At 36.7% G+C, this 26,873-nt stretch overlaps 1 protein-coding gene across 20 annotated transcripts in view; it reads right to left on the reverse strand.

The window, feature by feature from the left end:
- ANKRD26 (ankyrin repeat domain containing 26) overlaps nt 1–26,873 on the reverse strand; it is a 124,074-nt gene that overhangs the window by 24,363 nt on the left and 72,838 nt on the right. For 16 of the 20 annotated variants that reach the window (XM_048219393.2, XM_057304640.1, XM_048219391.2 and 13 more), the window contains 7 exons: nt 25,967–26,104; nt 23,560–24,516; nt 21,724–21,876; nt 18,062–18,132; nt 17,638–17,731; nt 14,327–14,439; nt 7,413–7,446 (listed from right to left, as the gene is read on the reverse strand). In XM_048219393.2, coding sequence (XP_048075350.2) covers nt 7,413–7,446; nt 14,327–14,439; nt 17,638–17,731; nt 18,062–18,132; nt 21,724–21,876; nt 23,560–24,516; nt 25,967–26,104 — 1,560 coding nt within the window. Of the gene's footprint in view, nt 1–7,412; nt 7,447–14,326; nt 14,440–17,637; nt 17,732–18,061; nt 18,133–21,723; nt 21,877–23,555; nt 24,517–25,966; nt 26,105–26,873 lie in introns of all 20 variants that reach the window. The other 4 variants (XM_057304639.1, XM_057304638.1, XM_057304634.1 and 1 more) reach the window with 2 other exon arrangements.

Consider the following 26,873-nt stretch of genomic DNA (forward strand, 5'->3'; position numbering starts at 1 on the left):
GGTTGGTCCATTTGTTGTTTAGTAGAATGCTACTTAGCCAACATGTATTTGTGGTCTTTCAGATTGTTTCTTGTGGCTGACTTCAAGTTTTATAGTATTGTGGTCAGAAAATAAATACAATCTTTTTGTATTTTTAAGGCCTGTTTCGTGGCCTAATGTGTGATCTATTCTAGAGAATGTTCCAGAATGTGTATTCTGCTGTTTAAGGATGGAATATTTTGAATATACCTCTTTAGTCCATCTAGTCCAATGTGTCATATAAAACCACGGTTTCCTTGTTGACTTTTTGTTAAGTTTGATCTGTCCATTGATGTAAGTGGGGTGTTAAAGTACCCAACTATTGATTATTTCTATTCCTTCCGAAATGTCCAAATTGTACACTGTGTTCATGGATATTTTTGCAATTAGGAATAAAAGCAACTAATTCCATTAATATATATATATAAAATAAAAATAAAGTAACCTAGTATTATTGTATAATTATCAATTAGTTCTTTTATGTTTGTCATTAATTATCTTATGTATTTGGCTGGTCCCATGTTGGGTGCATAAATATTTACAATTGATAGATCTTCTTGTCAGATTGTCCTCTTTATTATGATGTAGTGCCCTTGTCTCTTGTTACAGTCTTTGTTTTAAACTCTATTTTGTCCAATATAAGTATTGCTATTCTGGCTTTCTTTTGATGTCCATTTGCATGATACATGTTTCTCCATCCCCTCACTTTCAATCTGCAGGTGTCCTTATGTCGAAAATGAGTCTCTTGTAGGCAGCATATAGATGAGCCTTTTTTTTTTTCTTTTTTATCCATTCTGACATCCTATGTCTTCTGATTGGAGCATTTAGCCTATGTATATCCAAAGTCAGTATGGATAGATATGTATTTGTCATTTTACTACTTGTTTTGTGGTTGTTTCTGGAGATTTTCTCTGATCCTTTTTTGTGTTTTTGATGCTGTGCTGATTTTCTTTAGTGACAGATTTGGGTTTCTTGCTCTTCTTTGTATGATTATTAGTGGTTTTGTTTTTGGCTTTCTTTTTAGAGAGAGCACGACTGGGGTGGGGAGAGGGAAAGAGAGAATGTTAAGCTGACTCCATGCCCAGCACGGAGCCCAACGCGGGGCTCAATCTCACAACCTGGAGATCATGACCTGAGCTGAAATCAAGAGTCAGATGCTTAACCATCTAAGCCACCCAGGCACCCCTATTAGTGGTTTTTTATATGCAATTTGTATATAACCTCTTCTGCATATAGCAGTCTATCTTAAGTTGCTGGTCATTTAAGCTTGAACCCATTCTTTTCTCCTTCCTATGCTTTAGATAAGGTATTACATTTTATATCCTTTTTTTCTGAGTTCCTTAGTTTTTACATAAATGTTCATTTTTGCTACTTGTGTCCTGCCTTGATACTGTCACTTTTGGTCTCTCCTTTCCACTCAAAGAGTCTCCATTAATATTTCTTGCAGGGCTAGTTTAGTGGTCACAAACTCCTTTAGTTTTTTGTCTGGGAAACTCTCTCTCTCCTTCTATTCTGAGTAATAGGCTTGCTGGAGACAGTCTTCTTGGCTACAGATTTTTTTCCAGTCACCATGTTGAATATTATCAATGCCACTCCCTTCTGGCTTGCAAAGTGTCTGTTGAAAAAATTCCTGCTAGCCTTAAGGGGTTTCCCCTGGAAGTTACTGCCTTGTTTTCCTGCTTTTAAGATGTTTTCTTCATCAGTATACTTTGCAAATTTAATTACAATATGCCTCGGTGTTGGCCTGCCTTTGTTGATTTTGATGGTAGTTTTCTGTGCCTCCTGGATCTTGATGTCTGTTGCCTTCTGCAGATTAAGGAAGTTTTCTGCTATTTTTCTTGAAATAAATTTTCTTACCCTTTTTCTCTCTCTTCTTCTACTGGGATTCCTATAACATGAATGTTATTACATTTGATGGAGTCACTGAGCCCCCTAGGTCTAGTCTCATTTTGCATAATTCTTTCTCTCCCTTCTTCAGCTTCATTGCTTTCCATTAATTTGTCCTCTACGTCATAATCTGTTCCTCTTCTTCCAGCCTGCTGTCCATTGCATCAGGTGTGTTTCTCATCTCACCGATTGCACTCTGCATCTCTGATTCTTTTTTAACTCTTTTATCTCTGTTGTGAGGGTCTCACTGATGTCTTCCATTCTTTTCTCAAGTCCAGTGAGTATCCTTATGATCACTGCTTTAAATCCTCCATCAGGCATGATATTTATAACTGTCTCACTTAAATCTCTGGCCCCGTGGCCTTATGCTGTTCTTTCATTTGAGATTAATTTCTCTGTTTTCTCATTTTGTCTAAGTCCCTACCAGCTTCTCTGTGTTAGAAAAGCCAGTTATGTCACCTGCTCCTGAAAGTAACAGACTTATGAAAAAGACACCATGTAGTGCCCAGGGTCTGGCACTTAGGGGAGTGTCTCCAGTGTGTGCTACATGGACTCTGCTATTGTGTTCTGGCTGCTCTATCCTTCAGGCCAGTTATCGGTAGAGGATCTCCCTACCTGCTGTTGGCAGTGTTTGGTACCTGGCCTCAATGTAGCAACTTTTAACTAGGTGTGCTCTGGTGTGCTTGTGAAATAAGATCTGTCACCCCCTCCAATGGAACTGAGGCCCTCCCGAATCTGGTCAGAAGACATGGTGTGGGCAGGGGCTTGTGCTGGTCTTCTGGGGGTAAGGCCTGCTGTGCTGGAACTGAGGCAAGAATGACTGAGCAGGACAGTTCCACTGGAGTGCAAGGGGATGTTGCTTGGTCTAAGCCAGTGTCAGAGCTACACTGCTCCCCACAGGTGGCTCTCTGTGCTGAGGGCCAGTGGAGGGAAATGGTGCCAGCTGGTTCCTTTGTTCCTAGAGAGGTATCTCCATGAACACTGCCTCTCAGGGACATGCTCTCAAAAGAGCAAGTAATCTCCCCACTGTATGCCCCAGGCATTGTTCAGATTGCTGTTTCCATGCTGTATGCTCCTGGGTTGTTTGCCTGCCTCCTCTCCAAGAGCAGCACAGTGGCCTACAGGCTCTAGCCCAGCCAAGCTCGAGGACCTTTAGAACTCCAGGCGTTAAGCCCCCCCTAGTTGTAAGAACTTGTGAAATTCAGCCCCTCTCATTTTCCAAGCCAGTGCCTATGGGGAAACATTCTCTTTGTGCATTCCCATGTACTCCTTTCTCCTGCCTTCTCCATGACCACGACTCCCTCCCCTCTGCAGCAGCCAGGATCTGTTTCTCTCCTAAACCACATCTCTGTACTTCCTACCTTCTTCGATGCGGCCTCTTCTCTCTCTTTAGTTGTAGAGTTTGCTCTGTCAGTCTTTAGGTATGAGGTGAACCTAGGCTCCTCGTACTCTGCCACCATCTTCCTTTCTCTTAAGACATTTTTCTAAGATTCCCTTCAATTCCAAATTATTACAACTAGGCAGGAATGCCTCTATAGAATTTCCCCTCAAGTTAGGGAAGAAGAAAGACTGGCAAGCAGAGAGAGAGTATGATTTGAAGTATAACAGCTGAAAAACCAGAAATAGTTTAATAACCAAAACTGGACCTTTTACCTGATCTCCATTAACGGAAATTCTGAAAGAAATAGGCAGCTTTGAGTATTTTTTAATCAATCGAATACTCAATATTCACTCTTCTTTCATCAGTGAGGAAATAAAGAGAACATTATGGAATCCTTTTTTAATCTTTTCAGTAGCAAACCAATGAACTGTCCTTTGGCACTATTTAAATTAAATATAATTTCTCCTTTCTCTTACTCCAAGCTTATTTTGTGGGGAGGTAAGTAAGACCATCTCCTCTTTATGTTGTACCACAATGCTTCCCCATATCATACAAACTGGCTTTGAAATTTTTTTGGAATTCAAATTGCTAATCCATTTGTCTCTGATAACTCAGTTAAACACTACCTGATATTTTACAGCCGTATTCTTGAAATAATATAATGAAATGTTTATTCCATTAATTATGTATTGAGCTATTACATTATCTTTCTTAAAAATTATTTATTTTTAAAGATTTTATTTACTTACTTGACAGAGAGAGAAACAGCCAGCGAGAGAGGGAACACAAGCAGGGGGAGTGTGAGAGGAAGAAGCAGGCTCCCAGTGGAGGAGCCTGATGCGGGGCTCGATCCCAGGACCCCGGGATCATGCCCTGAGCTGAAGGCAGACGCTTTATGACTGAGCCACCCAGGTGCCCCTATCTTTCTATTTAAAGTCCAAGAAGATGGATACAGACAACTGTGTTTTCTGAGAATGTAGGATCTGTGCCAAGAACAGGATCAGCACCGGTGTTATACACAAGAACCAAGTGAAAAAGTATCTGTGAGTTGCAAGATGATGGATTAGCTAGATTTGAACACAGGAAAGCCGACGGCCCAGAGTTCATCTTTTCCTTCCTAGATGGTGAAATTTATGGATGAGTCTATGCTTTATCACAAGTTAATAAAACATAATGAAGTAAAGAGTAGACAGCAGATCCTGCAACCAAGATTTGATGGAAATGGATGTGGGAGGCACTGAGTGAGAGACTTAAGATATGAATGGAGAAAAGAAACAGGACTCTATCTTTTTGAGCCTGACTTCACATCATATCATGGAGTCAGCAAGGCATAAGCTGGTAAAAAGCTTCTTCGAGAAGCAAAAAATTTCTACAGGAGTAATGTTAAGTTCTACTACACTGACTTTTTATTATTACATTAAGTGAGTGGTAATTTGCAAGACGAGCAGGGAAGAATTCTCATAAAATTTGATTGGGGAGTGACGTAAGGATAGAAATATTGATCACTGTATTAGAACTGACAATCTAAAAATAAACTGTCACATTATGGTGAACTGATTTTCAACAAAGGTGTCAGACAGTTAAATGGAGTAAGAATAGTCTTTTTAACAAATGGTACTGAGACAAATGGATATCCACATGCAAAGTAATAAAATTACACCTCTACCTCATAGCATATATACAAAATTAACTCAAAATATAAGTGCTAAAATTATAAAACTCTTAGGAAAAAAACATAAGTGTATCGTTTGCGACTGGATTTGGCAACAGTTTCTTAGATAGGACACCAAAAGACAAAAGCAGATTAAGTATATTTCATCAAAATTAAAAACTTTGCTTCAAATGTCACCATCAAGAAAGTGCAAAGGCAAGCTACTGAATAAGAGAAAATATTTGAGAATCCTATATCTGATAAGGGATTTGTATTTAGGATATTTAATAACTCTTATAAAAATGAAAAGACAATCCAATAAATAAATGGGCAAAAGGATTGATTCGTTCTTTAAGGAAGATATAAAAATGGATAATAACCACATAAACAGATGAGATGCTCAACATAGTTTTTTTTCTTTTAAGATTTTATTTGTTTATTTGACAGAGAGAGAGAGAGCGCACGCACAAGCAGGAGGAGCTGCAGAGGGAGAGGGAGAAGCAGGCTCCCTGCTGAGCATGGAGACCGACGTAGGGCTCGATCCCAGAACCCTGGGATCACGACTGAAGCCGAAGGCAGACACTTACCCGACTGAGCCACCCAGGCGCCCCACAAAGTCATTAGTTTTAAGAAAAATACCAATCAGAAGGGGGAATGAACCATGAGAGACTGTGGACTCTGGGAAACAAACTGAGGGCTTCAGAGGGGAGGGGGGTAGGGGGGTAGGATAAGCCGGTGATGGGTATTAAGGAGGGCCCATATTGCATGGTGCACTGGGTGTTATACGCAAATAATGAATCATGGAACACTGCATCAAAAACTGGGGATGTACTGTATGGTGACTAATATAACAAAATAAAAAGTATATAAAAAAAAAAGAAAAATACAAATCAAAACCACAAGATCAATGGAACTCATCCAGTGTATTATGCTAAGCTAAACAAGTCAGTCAGAGAAAAATAAATACCATATGATTTGCCTCACAGGTGGAATTTAAGAAACAAAACAGATGAACACAGCAGAAGGATGAAAAAAAGAAGAGAAAGGGAGGCAAACCATAAAAGACTCAACTACAAAGAAAAAACTAAGTGTTGCTGTAGTGGAGGTAAGTGGGTTGGGGGTGGGCTAGATGAATGACGGGTATTAAGGAGGGCACTTGTTGTGATGAGCACTGGGTGTTGTATGTAAGTGATGAATCACTAAATTCTACTCCCAAAACCAATATGTTAACTAACTAGAATTTAAATAAAGACTTGAAACAAACAAACAAAAAAACCCATAAGATGACACTGCACACCCACCAGGATGGCTATAATAAAAACAACAGATAATGACAAACATTGGCAAAAGTCAGGAAAATGAGAACCCTCAAACACTGCTGATGAAAATGTAAAATGGTGCAGCCACGTTGGAAAAGTGTGGCAGTTCCTTAAATGTTAAAAAAAAAAAAAAAAAGGTTAAACAGAGTAACCATATGACCCAGCAATTCCATTTATAAGTATATACCCAAGAGAAATGAAAATGTTCACATACAAACTTGTACATGTGTGTCTACAACAGCATTATTAACAACAGTCAAAAAGCAAAACAAACCAAAGGCCCACCGACTGATAAAGGAATAAATAAAATGTGGTCTGTCCACATAGTGGGATACTATTCAGCAATAAACAGAAATAAAGTACTGACACACGCTACAAAATAGGTATACCTTGAAAACATGCTAAATGAAAGAAGGCAGTCACGAAGGAACACATATTGTGTGATTCCATTGATATGAAATGTCCAAAATAGGCAAATCTATAGAAACAGAGAGTAGAGTACTGGTTCCCTAGGGCTAAGAAGAGTAGGGAAGGGGAAACTAGCATAGGGTGACAGGTAAAAGGTACAGGGTTTCTTTCTAGGGTGACAAAATGTTCTAAAATTGTGGTACTCTTTGAATATGCATGCTATGTTCATTTTATCTCAATAAAGCTGTTACCAAAAAAAAAAAAAAAAAAAAAGGTAGCAAGCATATAAAATTAACAGAAAAATCTGTATTTCACTGCTCAAAGCACTGAGTGACTTATTTCCCAAAATTAAATGAGTTTAGAGTCCCAAAACTCATTAAAAATTACCTTATGTTTTAGCATATTAATTACCTTTAGCATAAAAATTATCTTATGTTTTAGCATATTAATCTGAGTATCCATTTCAGTTTGATTGTTTTTTAAATCTCCATAGAAACTAAGCTCTCGGGGCGCCTGGGTGGCACAGCGGTTAAGCGTCTGCCTTCGGCTCAGGGCGTGATCCCGGCGTTATGGGATCGAGCCCCACATCAGACTCTTCCGCTATGAGCCTGCTTCTTCCTCTCCCACTCCCCCTGCTTGTGTTCCCTCTCTCGCTGGCTGTCTCTATCTCTGTCGAATAAATAAATAAAATCTTTAAAAAAAAAAAAAAAAAAAAGAAACTAAGCTCTCCATTTTCATATTCACTTACCTCACTTCTTGTCATTCGTGAAAGTTTCTTAAGTCTGCAGAAGGTATAGAATGAGTAAGTCAGGTTCTTTAAGAGTAAATATTTAATAATTATTTAAATAGATACTATGTTCTAGCCCATAAACAAATCTATAAATTATGATGTCTCAATTGACCCAATCTCACACTGTTTGAGAACATACTAACTAAATAATAATCTTAGATAAAAAATATGGAGAAAATTTTTATGATACATATGGCAGTCAAAGAGTTAAAACTGTAACTATATTAAGAGTTGTTATTATTAAGATTAAAGTTATTATTAATATCTATTTTCAGTATGTTAATATAATAATCTCTTATTAAACGGTGACTATAAACGAGAGACTAGTATCCAAAGTGAAGAAGAAAAGCCTACTTATCTATGAATGTTTTAAAAAGACACAAAAATAAATTTTGGCACCTACTAGCCACAATCTCCAACAAGAAAATACATACAAAAAACATCAAGGGAGATCATTCAAAAGGGAGAAACAAGAAAGAAAAATCTTTAAAGTCTGAGTTGAGAGGGAGAAGGAAGAGAGAGCTTTAGTAGAAATGAAATCAGCAAAGAGATAATGTGTGATGGTCTATGAGACTCTTTTAGAAAAAAAATCTACATGTCTTGGCTAGGACACTGTTAGCAAAGTGAAAGGGATGCAAAACAATGCAGAGAAAGAGAGTTAAATGAAAGAAAAGTATTGATGAAAACCAGAGAACAAACTTAAGCACTCAGCAAATAAACAGAAAAGAAGCCCTGTGGGAGCTACAGAGACACGGGAAAGACTCTTTTTTTTTTTTTTTTTATCTTAGTGGTAAAAACACTACCGCTCATTTTACTCAAAATTTTTGAGTCAGACATATATTTATAATAAAAAAATGCAGAAAGACACTATAAGCCAGTTGAATCAGAAAAGATGGCAGAGGAGTAGGATTGCTTAGTTTTATCTGCTCCGAAACTCACTAGATAGCTTATCAAACCAAACAACTGTGAACTCAACCAGAGATCTAAGAAAAGAACGGCTGCAATTCTACAAATAGAAAAGTGACCACCTTTGGGAAGGGTATGTGTTGTGGTGAGCGCTGTGTATTATGTAACACTGATGAATCAGAGACCTGTACCCCCGAAACAAGTAATACATTATATGTTAATAATAATAAAAAAAAGAAAAGCAACCACTTTCTGCAAATCTTTGTTAATTTTCGTTTTTACAGCTACATGTTATCCTTTCATTGTATTTAATTTTATTTTTATACATAGAAGTTTTTCTCTCTTTACAATGTTGGGATGTAGTTTTCTAAAACACAGACCACAATACACACGGGGTCCAGTGTATTATTCTGTTCTGTTCACGTCTCTGATTATATTCTTTGTTAATTATTCTTTTCTTAATTTCTTTCCTTTTTGGTTTTGGGTCTCTTCTGATTTATTTTTAGTGTGTATTTTACAGGAGTCCTTGTTGCCATTTTAGTATTTTGTTCTCTCATTCATCTATTCTTTTCTGGAAAGAATGACAAGATGGAAAAACTCACCTCAAATAAGAGAACAAGAGACAGTAATGACTGCCAAGGATCTAATTATTTTGGCTATAAGATGTCGGAACTAGAGTTCAGAATAAGAAGTGTAAAGATACTAGCAGGGCTTGAAAAAAGCATAGAAGACACCAGAGAATCCCTTTTTGGAGAAATAAAAGAACTAAAATATAATCAAGTCGATATCAAAAAGGCTATTACTGAGATGCAATAAAATATGGAGGCTCTCACTGCTAGAATAAAGGAGGCAGAAAGGAGAAGCAGTGATATAGAAGACAAAATGAGGGAGAATAAAGAAGCTGAGAAAAAAGAGAGAGAAACTACTGGATCACGAGGGGAAAATTCGAGAGATAAGTGATACCATAAAGCAAAACAATATTAGAATAATTGGGATCTCAGAAGAAGAGGAAAGAGGGGGTGGCAGGAGGTATATTTGAGAAATTATAGCAGAGAACTTCCCTAATCTGGGAAGGAAACAGGTATTCAAATCCAGGAGGCACGGAAAACCCCCTCCAACATCAATAAAAACAGGTCAACACCTCGACATAACAGTACTGAAGCTTGCAAATTTCAGAGACAAAGAGAAAATCCTGAAAGCAGCTCGGGACAAGAGGTCCTTAACCGACAAGGGTGAAAACATAAGGCTGGTGGGCAGGCCTGTCCACACAGAGCTGGCAGGCCAGAAAGGACTGGCATGATATATTCAATGTGCTAAATGGTAAAAATATGCAGCCAAGAACACTTTATCCAGCAAGGCTGTCATTCAAAATAGAAGAAGAGATACAGAGTTTCCAGGACAAACAGAACCTAAAAAATTTGTGAGCACTAAACCAGCCCTGCAAGAAATATTACAGGGGATCCTTTAAGCAAAGAGAGAGCCGCAAAGTAACACAGACCAGAAAGGAACAGAGACAATATACAGAAACAGTGACATTACAGATAATATAATGGCACTAAATTCATATCTTTCAATAGTGACCGTGAATGTAAATGGGCCAAATGCCCCAATCAACAGACACAGGGTATCAGATTGGATAAAAAAGCAAGACCCATCGATATGCTCTCTGCAAGAGACTCATTTCAGACCCAAGGACACCTCCCGATTGAAAGTGAGGAGGTGCGAAACCATTTATCATGCTAATGGACATCAAAAGAAAGCTAACTTATATCAGACAAATTAGATTTTAAACCAAAGACTGTAATAAGAGATGAGGAAGGACACTATCACAATTAAAGTGTCTATCCAACAAGAAGATCTAACAATTGTAAATATTTATGCCCCTAACATGGGAGCAGCCTATTATATAAACCAATTAATAACAAAATTAAAGAAACACATCAATGATGATACAATAATAGTAGGTAGGGGACTTTAACAACCCACCCGCTGCAATGGATAGATCACCTAAGTAAAAGATAACAAAGAACAAGGGCTTTGAATGACACACTGGACCAGATGGACTTCACGGATATATTCAGAGCATTTCATCCTAAAGCCACAGAATACACATTCTTCTCAAGTGCACATGGAACACTGTCCAGAGTAGATCACACACTGGGTCACAAATCAGGTCTCAACCAGAGCAAAAAGACGGAGATTATGCCATGCATATTTTCAGAACACAATGCTTTAAAACTTGAACTCAGTCACAAGAAAAAATTTGGAAGGACACAAATACATGGAGGTTCAAGAGCATCCTACTAAAGAATGAATGGGTCAACCAGGAAATTAAAGAAGAATTAAAAGAATTCATGGAAACAAAGGAAAGTGAAAACACAACTGTTCAAAACCCGTGGGATGCAGCAAAAGCGGTCCTCAGAGGGAAGCATGTAGCAATACAGGTCTTTCTCAAGAAACAAGAAAGGTCCTAAATACACAACCTAACCTTATACCTAAAGGAGCTGGAGAAAGAACAGCAAATAAAGCCTAAACACTGCAGGAGAAGAGACTTAATAACGACCAGAGCAGAAATCAATGAAATAGAAACCAAAAGAACAGTAGAACACAGCAACGAAACTAGGGGCTGGTTCTTTGAAAGAATTAGTAAGATCGATAAACCCCTGGCCAGACTTAGCAAAAAGAAGAGAGAAAGGATCCAAATAAATAAAATCACGAATGAAAGAGGAGAGATCACAACCAACACCAAGGAAATACAAACAATTTTAAGAACATAGTAGAAACAACTATAGGCCAACAAACTAGGCAATCTGGAAGAAATGGATGCATTCCTAGAGACGTATAAACTACCAAAACTGAAACAGGAAGAAACAGAAAACCTGAACAGACCTGTAACCAGCAAGGAAATTGAAGCAGTTATCAAAAATCTCAACAAAGCTCCAAGGCCGATGGCTTCCCTGGGGAGTTCTACCAAACATTTAAAGAGGAATTAATACCTATTCTTCTGAAGCTGTTTCAAAAAAATAGAAATGGAAGGAAAACTTCCAAACTCTTCCTATGATGCCAGCATTACCTTGATCCCAAAACCAGACAAAAACCCCACCAAAAAGGAGAATTACAGACCAATATCCCTGACGAACACGGATGCAAAAATTCTCACCAAGATACTAGCCGACAGGATCCAACGGTACACTAAACGGATTACTCACCACAACCAAGTGGGATTTATTCCTGGGCTGCAAGGGTGGTTCAACATCCGCAAATCAATCAATGTGATACACTACGTTAATGAAAGAAAGGGCAAGAACCACATGATCCTCTTGATAGACAGAAAAAGCAACTGACAAAGTTCAGCATCCTTTCTTGATTAAAACTCTTCATGGTGCAGGGATAGAGAGAACAGAACCTCAATATCATAAAAGCCATCTTCAAAAAGCCCACAGGGAATATCATTCTCCATGGGGAAAAACCAAGGACTTTTTTCCCTAAGGTCAGGAGCACGGCAGGGATGTCCACTCAAACCACTGTTGTTCACCATAGTACTAGAAGTCCTAGCCTCAGCAATCAGATAACAAAAAGAAATAAAAGGCATCCGAATCCGCAAAGAAGAAGTCAAACTCTCACTCTTCGCAGACGACGTAATACTCTGGGGAAAACCCAAAAGACTCCACCCCAAAATTGCTAGAACCCATAGATGAATTCAGCAAACTGGCAGGATAGAAAATCAGTGCACAGACATCACTTGCATTTCTATAGACTAATGATGAGACAGAAGAAAGAGAAATTAAGGAGTCAAACCCATTTAGAATTGCACCAAAAAACGTAAGATTAGAAATTAAAAATAAACCTAACCGAAGAGGCAAAGGCTCTGTACTCTGAAAACTACAGAACGCTCATGAGAGAAACTGAGGAAAACACAACGAAGTGAAAAAACATTCCACACTCAAGGACTGGAAGAACAAATACTGCTAAAATGCTATGCTACCTAGAGCAGTCTATACCTTCTATGCAATCCCTATCAAAATACCATCAACTTTTTTCACAGAGCTGGAACAAATAATCCTAAAATTTGTATGGAACCAGAAAAGAACCCGAATAGCCAAAGGAATGTTGAAAAAGAAAACCAAAGCTGGAGGCATCACAATTCCGGATTTCAAGCTCTATGACAAAGCTGTAATCATCAAGACAGTATGGTACTGGCACAAAAACATTCTGTTTCTTTGGTCAATGAAACAGAATAGAGACCCCAGAAATGGACCCTCAACTCTATGGTCAACTAATCTTCGACAAAGCAGGAAAGAACAGCCAGTGGAAAAAAGTCAGTCTCTTCGACAAATGGTGTTGGGAAACTTGGACAGCCACATGCACAAGAATGAAACGGGACCATTTTCCTACACCATACACAAAAATAGACTCAAACTGGATGGAAGACCTAACTGTGAGACAGGAACCCATCAAAATCCTAGAGGAGAACACAAGCAGCCACCTCTGTGACCTCGGCCACAGCAATTTCTTGCTAGACATGTCTCCAAAGGCAAGGGAAACAAAGACTTCATCAAGATGAAAGGCTTTTTCCACAGCAAAGGAAGCAGTCCCCGACACCAAAAGACGACCAACAGAATGGGAGAAGATAGCTGGCAAACGACATATCAGATAAAGGGCTTGTATCCAAAATCTATAAAGAACTTATCAAATTCAACACCCAAAGAACAAATAATCCAGGCAAGAAATGGGTGGAAGACGTGAACACACATTTCTCCAAAGAAGACATACAAATGGCCAAAAGACACATGAAAAAATGCTCATCACTCGGCATCAGGGAAATGAATACAAATCAAAACCACAATGAGATATCATTTCACACCAGTCAGAATGGCTAAAGTGAACAAGTCTGGAAACGACAGATGTTGGCGCGGGTGCAGTGTAAGATCCCTCTTACACTGTTGGTGGGAATGCAAGCTGGTACGGCCACTCTGGAAAACAGTATGGAGGTTCCTCAAAAAGCTGAAAATAGAGCTACCCAACGACCCAGGAATTGGACTACTAGGGATTTACCCCAAAGATACAAATGTAGTGATCCAATGGGGCATCTGCATCTCAATGTTTATAGCAGCAATGTCCACAATAGCCAAACTATGGAAAAAGCCCAGATGTCCAATGACAAATGAATAAAGGAGATGTGGTGTATATATATATATACACATATACACAATGGAATATTACTCAGCCATCAAAAAAATGAAATCGTGCCATTTGCAGTGACGTGGATGGTACTATAGGGTATTATGCTAGGCGAAATAATTCAATCAGAGAAAGATTATTATTTGATTTCACTCATATGTAGAATTTAAGAAACAAAACAGAGGAGCATAAGGTAAGGGAGGGAAAAATAAAAGCAGATGAAATCAGAGCAGGAGACAAACCATAAGAAACTCTTAAAAATAGGAAACAAACTGAGGGTTGCTGGAGGGAAGGAGGGTGGGAGGATAGGGTAACTCGATGATGGACATGAAGGAGGGCACCTGATGTAATCAGGACAGGGTGTTATGTAAACTGATGAATCCCTGAACTCTTCCTCTGAAACTAATAATACACCATATGTTGATGAATTTAAATTAAACAATAACACAAAATAAGGAAATAGAAGCCAAACCAAGATAACTTTTGATGTGATTAAAGAATGACACAGATAGGTTATTAGATACTAAAATATTTGTTTGAAGGGAAGAACACTATTAAAAGGAAAGGTTACCAAAGAACAAAGACATCTTGCAGAAACGATTCAAGGTGGACAATGAAAAGTGCAGTTGTTATTGTTAAGGGAACTACTGTTATTATTTAAGGAACTTAATTAAAGTGTAAGTGTAATATTTTGGCAAGAATTTGTATTTAGGTTTTAATAAAGTAAAATTATATTTAAATCAATTAATTAATGGTTAAAATGATCTGAAATATTACAGTCTTACCTGGTAATCTCTTTTTCTAATTCACCATTTTTCTTCATTTCTTGATCTAAACAACATTCCAGAGATTGTTTTAACTCAATAAATTTCTTCATCTGTTCCCTTTCATTGTCAGACTTTGAAAAAAATTTTTAAAGAAAATGATTTTTAAAAATCTAGATACTCATTTTTCTTTCATAAAATATTATTTCTCATGAATTCATGACTAGTACATGTTTAAACAGGTTCATAAACTACAGTTTATTAATTTTATAAATTAATTTTATCACTATATAAACGGTTCATAAAACTACATTATATACATTTAAGTTTAATTTATAATTTTAAATGTATATAATGTAGTTTAAATTTTATAATTTTAAATTTTATCTAATGTAGTTTTACAAACCTGATGCCAATAAAAACAAATTTCAAATGTAAGGACCTTTCTTCAAACAGCTTAAACTGCTTTTACACTATTTTTTCCAGAATTTAAATTGCCAAAATTTACTTGTGAAATACAGAGGTTCTTACCCATATTAAGTGTTAATGAAAAAATTTTAAAATTGGCTATATTTACATTTTACTTTCTAACGATGTCCTAGAAACATTTTCATCCATAGCTTAAGATACTCTGCGTTTTGTGAGATCACACCTTTCTAAGATAACCTCTGAAAAATTCCCATGCAGTCCCCATTACAGTTTTGATGATCATCAGACTTTAGGATGAGATACTCTCATTCTCTGCAAGCATTTCAAGCATTCTCTACAAAATTTCAATTTCTTCTTTTCTATTAACTACTTTTCTCTTTAAATAAAGTTTAAGCCTTCTCGATATTATAGAAAAACTTTTGCTTAACTCCTGCAGCATTTTCTATCATCCTGCTTCTCCCCTTTTGCTGGCCTTGAACATTCTCTATTTAATGTGTCCTTTCATCCACAGATTCGACTTTTCATCACTTTTCTTCTTTTCACTAAAATCTGAGCTTCAATCCTGGAATTCCACTAAAAAATTTTGAGGGTCATCAAGGATCTTTTTTTTAAAGTCCTTATCCTACTTTACTTCTCAGCAGCCGTTGAAAACAATGACCACACCCTCCCCTCTGCTCTTCTAATCCCATTTTATTTCTAAATGACAGCAACCGCTAACATTTAGTCCCTGACCCTTGCTATTCCTCTTTACAAATCCTCTCAGAGTTGTTTAAATCTCAAGGCTTCAAAACCAGATTCTCTAATCTACATTTCCAGCCTTGACCCCTTTACTGAGGTCATCTGCACTTTTGATCTTCCTTCTAGTTCCTCACAGACAATATTCAAAACCACATACTCAAAAACCATTACCTGACGTGGATTACATCAGGTAGTTTTTTTAAAAAAATTATTTATTTGAAATAGAGAGAGAGTGCACGAATGGGGGAAGGAGCAGAAGGAGAGGGAGAGTGAGCAGGGAGCGTGATGCAGGGCTCAATCCCAAAACCCTGAGCTCATGGTCTGAGCCGAAAGCAGGAGCTTAACTGACTGAGCCACCCAGGTGCCCCTAGACAGCTTATCTTCTACAGTTTGACTCTTTTAGGTATTACTTCGAGTGTATTGTTATTTTATAATCTCAGGGGGGCACCCTTACCCTTAGGATGCTGACACCATACTTTGTCTTGCTTTTCTTTTATGAAGCAAAGGTTTTTCACAAGGGTCAAGATTATCAACTGTTTGCCTTCGTTTTCTTTTGAATAATTTCCTATTCCATAGAGATTTGATCTTATGGAAGTCTTCTGAAGTTCTTTTCAGACACATATTTGACTATATTGTTTGGAAGCTTAAGTCAGCCTAGAGTGATATATCTCTTCTTCCCAATCCAGATTCTTCACCTCAAAACTGTGTCCATCAAATATCTTAACCCAGGTAGTCTCTGGCCTGGGGATTCATGAGATAAATCCTTCTAGAGAAGTTAGGACTATGGACTGAGTTGGTTGAAAGCTAAGTTTTTGTTTCACAGGGTAGACCTTAAAGTGGCTAATAATTTTCTGTCATAACCCTAATTCATTTCCATTGGAATCTACAGAATAGCTATGGATATTCTTAAAAACCTTACAATATTTGATACCTTTCTTAATAGATTTCTGTATGACACTGGAGGGGAACAAACCCTGGCATTCTCATTCACAGAAGACTCTTCATTAACTAATTGTCCTGTTACTTAACGCTCAGTGAAAAGTACAGTAATACAACGTGACTAATTTATATGAAATCTAGGAAAAAAATAATTTTCAAAGTTTCTTGGGCCACGGAAAGGACCAGTCAACAGAATGTGCCAGTTCCCCTGATAGGTATAGCTGTATAATGAAATTTGCAAGTATGCAGCTTTTGTGACTAAAAGAAACTAGTGGTAGGTGCATCTACCTCATTGTTCCAAGTTAGGACTCACAATGCAGTCTTCTCATCTTACATCATTGGTAGCCTCTCCTACAAAGGAGGGTATAAATGGCACGAGAATCTGGTTCTGCTTGGTAAATAGTTATATCGTTTTCACTACATATCAATAAGTTGGAATCGTGAATTGCACATTAATTTTTTCTGAGATTCGATTGTTAAATCTCTGAAAGGTTGATTAATTCAAGTGAATGAAAAGAAATGAGCTCCAGAACTTGCAATGAATGCTAGGAGTACTGTAACTATGTAAGGCCCTGATTGAGCAGTCATTTCTACTTTTTCACTGGCATCTCTTTTCCTTTTCAAAATCCAACAAAGAGAAAAATATATTCCTTTGAGAAAAACATTTGCATAATGCATAATGACCTAGTCATTCTTGATGAAGACAACAATTTACAAATTTTTAATTACAAATCACAACAAATTATCATTAAAGTAATCCATCCTCAAATCTCACTGAAGGGTTTAGATTACAAGAGAGTCAGAATTCAAGATCAAATTATTACTCAAAGTTTGGGAATTTTTAAACATATTGAAAAATATTAGCAGGGACTCAGACATCTGTATACCAATAATCACAGCAGCATTACTAACAACAGCCAAAAGGTGGAAAAACCCAATTGTCCACTGACAGATAAACAAAATGTGCTATGTATAAAATATTGCTTTTCTTAGACTATCACAATCTTTTTTATTACAATCTTGCTATAAAAATTATTAATTTATGAATTCAGTCAACTTCATCTATAAAGAGGAATTATACTACTAGTAGTCAGGTGCAATAATATAAATGTAATAAACATTTTTATCAGTGAAAATTTTCATATTATCCAAAATATTCTTATACACTACTACTAGAGAAATAAAAATTCCTTTTCGGTAGGACAGAAATTAAGAGACTGACTTACCGAACTTGTACTTAACAGGTTTTCCTGAAGCTCTTCAATTCTGCCCGCTTGCTTTTTGACTCTAGCTTTTAACTCAGCATTTTCACCTTCAAGCCTAAAATGTGTATTTTAAAATTATTCTCACACACAAATTTTAAAAGTACCATATAACTTCTAAACAGACATTTAAAGATCTTACATAAATTCTTAAAAATTTAAAAAGTAGAAGATTTGGCAATTGTGCCATTTTTCTGGTTTTGTAGTTAATGTGCAAAATTTAAAGATAATATGCAAAAATCATACATTTCAATAGAGCACAAAGCTGAAATTTTTATCTAGATTAACAATGATGTATTTATTGTCATCACTGATATACTTCTCATACTACACAGCTTATCCGCTTTATAAATACTCAAGCTATTTTCTGTGCTGCTTTAAATTGTACTTTTGCACGTGATCTTTTGACTTCTCAATACATCTTACAGCCTCTGCGTGTCGATCTTGTGCTTCTTGCAACTAAAAAAGAAAAGAAAGAAACACTTTTAATTACTGGCAATCTACTATAAAACCACCATCAGCTATTTTTGTAAATAAAATTTTATTGGACATAACCACACTCTCCTCTACATACTGATTCATGACTACAGCGGAGTTGAGCTGCTGCAACAGAGACCTATGGCCTACAAAGCCTAAAATATTTACAGGGAGTCTGCTTCTCTCTCTCTCTCTGCCCTTCCCCACTGCTCGTTCTCTCTCTCTCTCTCAAATAAATAAAATCTGAAAATAAAATACTTACAAACCCCTTACAGAAAAGTTTACTGACTTCTCAAGTGCTAAAAATGTTTTTAAATTTTATTTTATCAGATAAACCTACAAATTTATATATTGGTCAAAGGGGGAAAGATAGAAAATTACCTTATGGGAAACATTTCTATTTTTGTATTCCAAGCACCACATCAACTATAATTTTGAATATTCACGTATGTGAATGACCATGGCTATTCCAGTGATTATAGAAGTTAACATGCTGCTTTCAGTGACAACCAGGAATTTCACGGAATAGTATGAGAGGCAGTATCTTCGTAGGAACCAGAATGCCTACGGTCCGAATTCCCAACACCACTGGGTATTATTAGCTGTGTGACCTGGAACAAATTACTTAAAATTTCTGTGTCTCAGGTTCTTCTTCTGTAAAATGAAGAAAATAACAGTATCTACCGCACTGGGATGTTGGAAAGATTAAATTAGGAAATATGCATGAACTCTTTAGAAGGGCATGCAGCACACACCGATTTCTAAGTGTCTGCAATTAGCATTATTATTGTTGCTGCATGTTACGTTCTAATCATATTTGATATTTTAGGCAGATGACAGGCCAATGAAAGTGGTCTCTTCTCCAAGTTATACTGAAATTATTCTTCATATCACTGAAAGTGGCAGCAAATGGGGAGCACGAGGCCCAGAATATATCCTCAGTACTTCAAAAAACTTGTACCAATTCCACTAGATAACAGTACTTTTTCCCACTTATAATAGTTCTAACTTACTCCCTCTCTAGACTACTCAGTGGACAATGCTCATGGACTACAGTGCCAATAGTACCTCCTAGACTGAGTAATAAATAATTTACATGACCATCAGAGGCAAGGGAAAGCCACTGACGTGGAAATAATGGACTCTTGCTAAATCAATGTTCCCAAATCATTTCATGTTTATATTGTTTATCTTAGCAACTGTTTAAGTTACACTGCTTTAGCAAGTACTCTGATGAATAGATTAAAGCTACGTGGTATGGCATATCAGAAAAGCTGTCCCCAGGGGCTCCTGGCTAGCTCAGTCGGAACATTCAACTCTTGACCTTGGGGTGATGAGTTCAAGTCCCACAATGGGTGTAGAAATTACATAAACAAACAAACTTTAAAAAAGAAAGGAAAAAAAAGAAAGAAAGAAAAAAGAAAAGCTGTCCCTGGAGCTTTATAGTAAAGTGCTAAAATCTGTAAATCTCAGTTCTGGCTGCAAAATGAAGAAAAGCAAATTTAGACTGTTTTTCCATGGGGGGGGGGAGAAGTATTTGATAGAACACTTCTCCTCTGTCAAATTAAATGCTTTCAATTTTACATTTAATTGCTTAAAATAGGGGCGCCTGGTGGCTCAGTCATTAAGCGGCTGCCTTCGGCTCAGGGTGTGATCCCAGCGTTCTGGGATCGAGTCCCACATCAGGCTCCTCCACTGAGAGCCTGTTTCTTCCTCTCCCACTACCCCTGCCTGTGTTCCCTCTCTCGCTGGCCGTCTCTCTCTCAAATAAATAAATAAATAAAATCTTTAAAAAATAATAATAATAATTGCTTAAAATACATTTAGAATAAAAGTTTTGTTATGTCAATGTTTTCAAACAGAAATTACTGATATGGTGTAAAGCACTTAATTTAATCCTAAAATCTGTTAAATTAAAATATTCTCAATTTGTACAAGGATAGGTACCATACATACCCATATTTTTCCCCTTAGATAAATGCATACTTAGACAAAATCATCTCACATGAAAAAAATAAAAACAATGTAAAACAAAGGACTAAATTGTTCTGCACAGACTAAATGACAAGTGGAAGAGAGTAAGGTCAGTGGGAATTAGAATAGTCGGAGAGAGCTCCATGGAGAATGAGAGACTATGAGCCAGGTCTGAATAGTGTAGGATTAGGCAAGAGGAAGGGAAACTAAAAGGACAGAAAGGACAGCATGAGTAAAAGGCTGAGAGATGGTGACATCACCCCAATTAACTCAGAGGATAAAATCGGATGGCAGGGAAATAAAAATAGATGTCCAGATAATAACTAAATGAATGCTCACAGCAGCATTATTAATGGCAAAAAAGTGGAAACAACCCAAAGGTGCATCAAGCAATGAATGAACAGGGTTTTAGCCCACAATGGAGCACGTTTGACAATAAAAAGAAATGGAGCACTGACATATGCTATAACACAGATGAACCCTGAAAACATTAAGTGAAAGAAGCTAGTCAAAAAGGACCGCACACTGTGTGATTCCCTTTATGTGAAATATTCAGAACAGGCAACTCTATAGAGGCTGGAAGTAGCTGGTGGTTGCCTGAGGCTCGGGGCAAGGGCTAAGGATTTCTTTTCAGGGTGATGAAAATGTTCTCCTTGATGGCAGTGATATTGCACAACTCTATGAATATATTCAGAAACCATGAACTACACATGTTAAATGGGTGAATTGTATGGTATGTGTATTTTACCTCAATAAGGCTTTAAACAAATCTAAAGGCAGGACCTAGATAATTTTCTTAATTCTCTCTTTGGGGTGTATATACTATACATGATCTGAATATTTCTATGCATTTACAATGTATCTGAAAGGAAACGAAAATGAAGGAAATACCTAAGTTCAACTGGTTTGTGAAATGACTTTTCTGTACAAGTTATCCTGAAATCAGTACAGATTCTCTATCCATTCATAAAAGTGAGGATGAGAAATAAGAATTCTCTGAAACATTCCATTAAACACTATCTTCTGATTTTATATGGCTCACCTCATCATGGTACCAGAGATATCATTAAAAAACAGTGTTTAGGGCACCTGGGTGGCTCAGTTGGTTAAGCATCCAACTCATGATTTCAGCTCAGGTCATGATCTCATGGTTCACAGAATCAAGCTGGCATGGGGCTCTGCGCTGGTCAGGGAGTCTGCCTCATATTCTCTCCCTCTCCCTCTCCTCTCCCCTCACTCAGGCACACGTGTGCATGTGCATGTGCTCTCTCTCTCTCTCTCTCAAATAAATAAATAAATCTTTAAAAAAAAAAGAACGGTTTGGAAGAAAAAAAAAAGTCCCTCAATTTCTGTGAGGAATGATGCATAAGTCTCAACTTCCCTAAGTGTAAATACTATAAGAAAAAATGCATAACACAAACAGCAGAATGAAAGTCAAAGTTTAAGAAATAAGTGCACTGCGAAGATACTAAAATTATACTAAATCAACTACAATGAAAATACAAAAGAAAGTGGCCTGTGGAAATCAGCATCCTAAAACACTTTATATTATTTAACTAGCTACAGATTAACTGTTGACATGTTACATTTAATACATACCTGACTTCTGATTTGACTTAATTTCTTCTTTAAATCCTGTGCCTCATCTTCTAAATTAATACGACAACGTGATGTAACCTCTAGTGATGCCTCTGACATAGATTGTTTTTTTAGGGTATCAGCCAGTTCTAGTTGAAGCTGTCTCATAGCTATCTAAAAAGACATTTCTGTTACTGATTTTATAAATCATCTTACTCTTAAGTTATGTTAATAATATGTAACTCTAACATACATACTTTGAAAAATATCACCACATGCATCAATTCACCTTCTTTTCCTAACATGTACACACTGCTGTTTACTGAATTTGGTTTAAGACACAAAAAGGTGTTATCCTCCTGCCCAGTCAGTATTATGTTACTTAGATAATTAATTCAGCCCCACTACCCATTCCTTGTTGATGAATTTGGAAAGCTTCCCAACCTACTGAAGTCTCAAAAAGAAATGGGTATATGGGTGGGACTAGCAGTGGTAAATTCTGCATTATGAAATGTTTTCCTTCTTTTTTATTAGAGGCTTCAATTAATGTCAAAGTTCCTCACATATTCAATCCTCTGCTCAAATCCTTCTAATAGATTACTACCTCAGGACAAAAGCGAAGTCATTCTAATGGCTTTCAAGGCCCTAGATAACCTGACTTTCACCTCCCTCCCTGACCTCCATTTCTGCTACACAAGAATCCTGCTACCTCTCATTAATCTGAAAATGGAGATCCAATGCCAAATTAATAAATTACAGAGATATAGTTCTCTTTGTATTGGATAAACTTATGCCCAGATAATAGTAATTGTGCTCTGAAATGACCAAATTACGTGTAAAATTGCTTTAAAAAATTATAAACAGGGGCGCCTGGGTGGCACAGCGGTTAAGTGTCTGCCTTCGGCTCAGGGCGTGATCCCAGCGTTACGGGATCGAGCCCCACGTCAGGCTCCTCTACTATGAGCCTGCTTCTTCCTCTCCCACTCCCCCTGCTTGTGTTCCCTCTCTCACTGGCTGTCTCTATCTCTGTCAAATAAATAAAAATAAAATCTTTAAAAAAAAATTATAAATAGCAGTGGGAAGATTAAATCAAACACAGTTTTGCTAAAGCTCACCACAGTTGTCCCAAATTATGATTTAATGAAAAGTAAGCGCCTTCAAAGAGTTAAAGGTCATAAGAATACATGATATCAGACTAAAAATTCAAATTTATATAAGTAAAAATAAAGTTATGCCAACCTAAAATGTATAAAGAGCTACCAAAGGTAAAGTACTGAGATACAGCATCTCAGTTCATGTGGGATATCAGGAGTTAACTGTCAAGTTAATCCACTTAATTGAATCTCAATTTCAAAATGCTCATTTTAGGTATGAGCATTTCCATTTATCTGTTCATCATGGTATTAAAATGTGCTGACAAAGATTAAAATTATTATTTTGGCAGTATAAAACTAAATTATTAATATCAGCCTACTATCTATTAGCAATTATAACTTAACCTCTCAAACTTTCATAGATGACACAATTTTATTCAGATTAAAGAGCTTCTCAAGTCTAATTTTTATTTGCTGGATACAAGTTAAGGCTGACTTATAGTCTATATATTTTTTATATTCAACTAGATTCAAAATTCAGCCATAATCATTCAGGTCATGATCTCGGGGTCATGAGGTGGAGTTCTCCAATGTGGAGCTCTCTTGGGATTTTCTCTCCCTCTCCCTTTGCCCCACCCCCACTCATGTGCAGGTGCAATCTTTCTCTCTCTCAAAAAAAAAAATAATAATAATCCATAATCAAATATTACTTTGAATTTTCTCTCAGGAAGCTTGAAAAATATTTATCTTTCTGGATACTTACTTCTCTTTCTACTTTCTCCTTTTCATACTGATAAATTCTTTCTTTTAAAAGATTACATTCATTCATTAACTCTTTATTTCTTTCTTCAAACATAAGACCTCGTTTTTCACTTTCAGCTTGAAGTTTTTTTACAATATCCTGAAACTGTTCTTGGATATTAATTACTATCTTTTCTTTACCGGCAGCTTTGTTGTAAGCATCATCTAGTTGCTGTTGAAGCAACGTATTTTCACTTTGTAGTTGAGATAATCTCTCTTCTAAGGACTCCTGCTTTCCAATGTATTTATTCACTTTATCTTGTTCATTTTGATACATGTGTTCAATTTCCTTTTTCTGACACTGTGTTTGACTTAGGTCTCCCTGTACACGTTCTAAAACCAAAGTCTTTTCTCTGAGGGCATCTCTTGTGTGATGGAGCTCAATTTCTAAAGTATTGAGTTGACCTTCAGTTTTCGAAAGATTCTGAGAAAGCAGCTCATTGTTATCTTTTAGGTTAGACACATCGAAATTCAATTTGTCCTGCACACGAACCCATTCATCTTTTGCTCTCTGGAAAGCAAGTTCTACATCTCTCTTTGATGTCTGAATTTGATCACGATCCTGTATAGCACTAGCTAGTCTAGCTCGGTATGATTCAACTTTTGCATCCAGTCTTTCCTTGTTTTGCTTCTCGCCCTCCGATTTTGACTTTAGCATTGTATTCTCAGTGGTCAAAGCATTAATCTGTCCACTATACTGGAATATTGTTTTTGTTAATGTTTCCTCATTCAGTTTTATGGTGTTTTGAAGGCTGGCATTTTTCTCTTTTATAATTGCAATGTCTTCACAGTACTTCTTTTCCTTTTCCCGGTTTTGACTGTTTATTGTGTCTATTTCCAGTCTTAGCATGGCAATTTCATCCTGACACCTGTGGTTTTTATGCAATAGACCTTCTTCTTTTTCATGACTATTAAAAACCTAAGTAAAACAAAGGAGACTTTTAGCTGGAACCCAATAAAATGACATTATCATGATGTTCTCTGAAATTAAAGAATAACCTATGTTTATACAATGAACAGGTTGCAGTAAGTGGATATCCAACGGGAAAAAAATAAAGTTGGGTCAAACCCCAAACTTTATACAAGCATAAATTCCCAAAGGTTCAAAAATTTAATTGAAGACAATGAATGCATGAGAGGAAGAAGAAACCAAGACAAAATTTTTAAGAATCTCACAATTGGAAAGGTCTTTCTCTGATTTACAACAAACCCAGAAAGCTTGAAATAAAAGATTAATAAATCTGACGACACTAAAAATTGAGTTTACAGTCTGATATCTAACACAGCTACCCCACAGTAAAATCCTTAGCTCTGCATTATTTGGACAGATTAAATTTCCTAAAATTCTTTTTTCCTGACAATATTCCACAGAATTCCAGTTTTCTAACATTTCTATAGTCAGTTATAAGAATTACATCTACTGACAACCGACAAATCCAGGCACTGCACTATAAACACTTCTACATACTTCAATGAACACTTTTAGTTATCACAATTCTAGAATGGAGAGGTTAAAAATAGTAAGTGAGCTGCAGGACTTTCCTCAGGTCTTCTTACTCCACTACTAGTGCTCTTGCACCAAACTGCAGTTCTTCTCTAGTGGAAATCATCAATACAAAAGGAGCCTTATATTTCAAAATACTGGTGGTAAATAAGGTAAAATGTATACAGCTCTTAGAAAAATCATCAGATTATTTGCTGCTGCAATAAATTTTATTTCCTCTTCATGATGTTTAAAATGGTAATAAATACAAAATGGGGGGAAATACACTGAGCTGTTTTATTAGGAATAAAATACTCATCAATAAATTATCATTAGCATATAATTGTTTCAAAAGCACCTTGTAATAAAATAGGATACCACTTGGAGAAAATTGCTACTTTTCTCAAAAGTAGGACACTAACATCCAAAAGAAAGTCTCTGAACAGGCTACACTTTTCCTCCTGTTCGTCAGTGGAAGCGTTAAGCTAACCTCTCTATTAATATAGAGGTGATGAAGTAACTGCCCAAAACTAAAAGATATGTTGTTAATAGCAATAGTTTTGAACTTATGGAAAGCTCATCAATTCTTATGGAAAATAATAAAAGCCTCTCCTTTGGATGAGGACATTATGAATGTCACTATTTGACTCTTGCAGACAAATGCATTTAAACTGAGACTATTACTTTAGCCACTGGACCAAAAATGCCACTGCCCCTTATGTCCCCCCCCCCCAATAAAAATCCTCTACACTTTCCATGATCTACAGTGTTGGTTTTTAAAATATATATATGCATACATGGAGAAAAAATATTAATTTCAGAAAATAAGATATGTATACATACAAATACATACACACATGTACTTCAAAATAAGTAAAGAAAATACCCCAGAATGCGTTTTCTTATCCGCCTTTTCTAGCTCCTTTTGTTTGCAAAGGTGATGGTTTAGAATTCCGTCTTGTAATATTCTGGCATTCTGTTCTTGAGAAAGTTGTTTCTTGGTGTCGTTTTGTTCTTCTACAACCTAGAGACCTATTCTCATTAGGATTTTGTATCACACCATTAAAAAAGAAAGTCAAAAGCTTAAGAGAACTTAAAAAATATGTTCAAAAGAAGTAGCCTTTGTAAAGACAGGATTTTTATCCTGCTCATGAATAACTCCAATTTTAATTTAAATCACAGCTAAATTTGTCATAGAGTAAAAATATAGGTAGATATAGTATGTGAAATAAAATTTCTTTACAAAACATTTAACTAGTTCCATCATAGTCTCAAGGCAATTTAGCCTGTATTTTAATATAAAAAATCCCAAACTGAGGTGCCTGGGTGGCTCAGTTGGTTAAGTGTCCTATTCTTGGTTTTGGCTCAGGTCATGATCTCAGGGTTGTAAGATCCAACCCCAAGTCAGGCTCTGCACTCAGCGCAGAGTCAGCTTGAGATTCTTTTCCCTCCCTCTCCCTCCCTCTCTACTTCTTCCCCTGCTCATGCTCTCTCCCTAAAAATAAATAAGATCTTAAAAAAAAAAAAAAAAAAAAGCCAGGGTGCCTGGGTGGCGCAGTTGTTAAGCATCTGCCTTTGGCTCAGGGTGTGATCCCAGCGTTCTGGGTTCGAGCCCCACACCAGGATCTCCGGCTGGTAGCCTGCTTCTTCCTCTCCCACTCCCCCTGCTTGTGTTCCCTCTCTCGCTGGCTGTCTCCCTCTGTCAAATAAATAAATAAAATCTTTAAAAAAAAAAAAGCCAACATTCACATTTATCTCAATTTACGTTCCATCCCTTAACTCAGAAAATATAC

The sequence above is a fragment of the Ursus arctos genome, unplaced genomic scaffold (genome assembly GCF_023065955.2).
Source record: "Ursus arctos isolate Adak ecotype North America unplaced genomic scaffold, UrsArc2.0 scaffold_30, whole genome shotgun sequence".
Classification (NCBI taxonomy): domain Eukaryota; kingdom Metazoa; phylum Chordata; class Mammalia; order Carnivora; family Ursidae; genus Ursus; species Ursus arctos.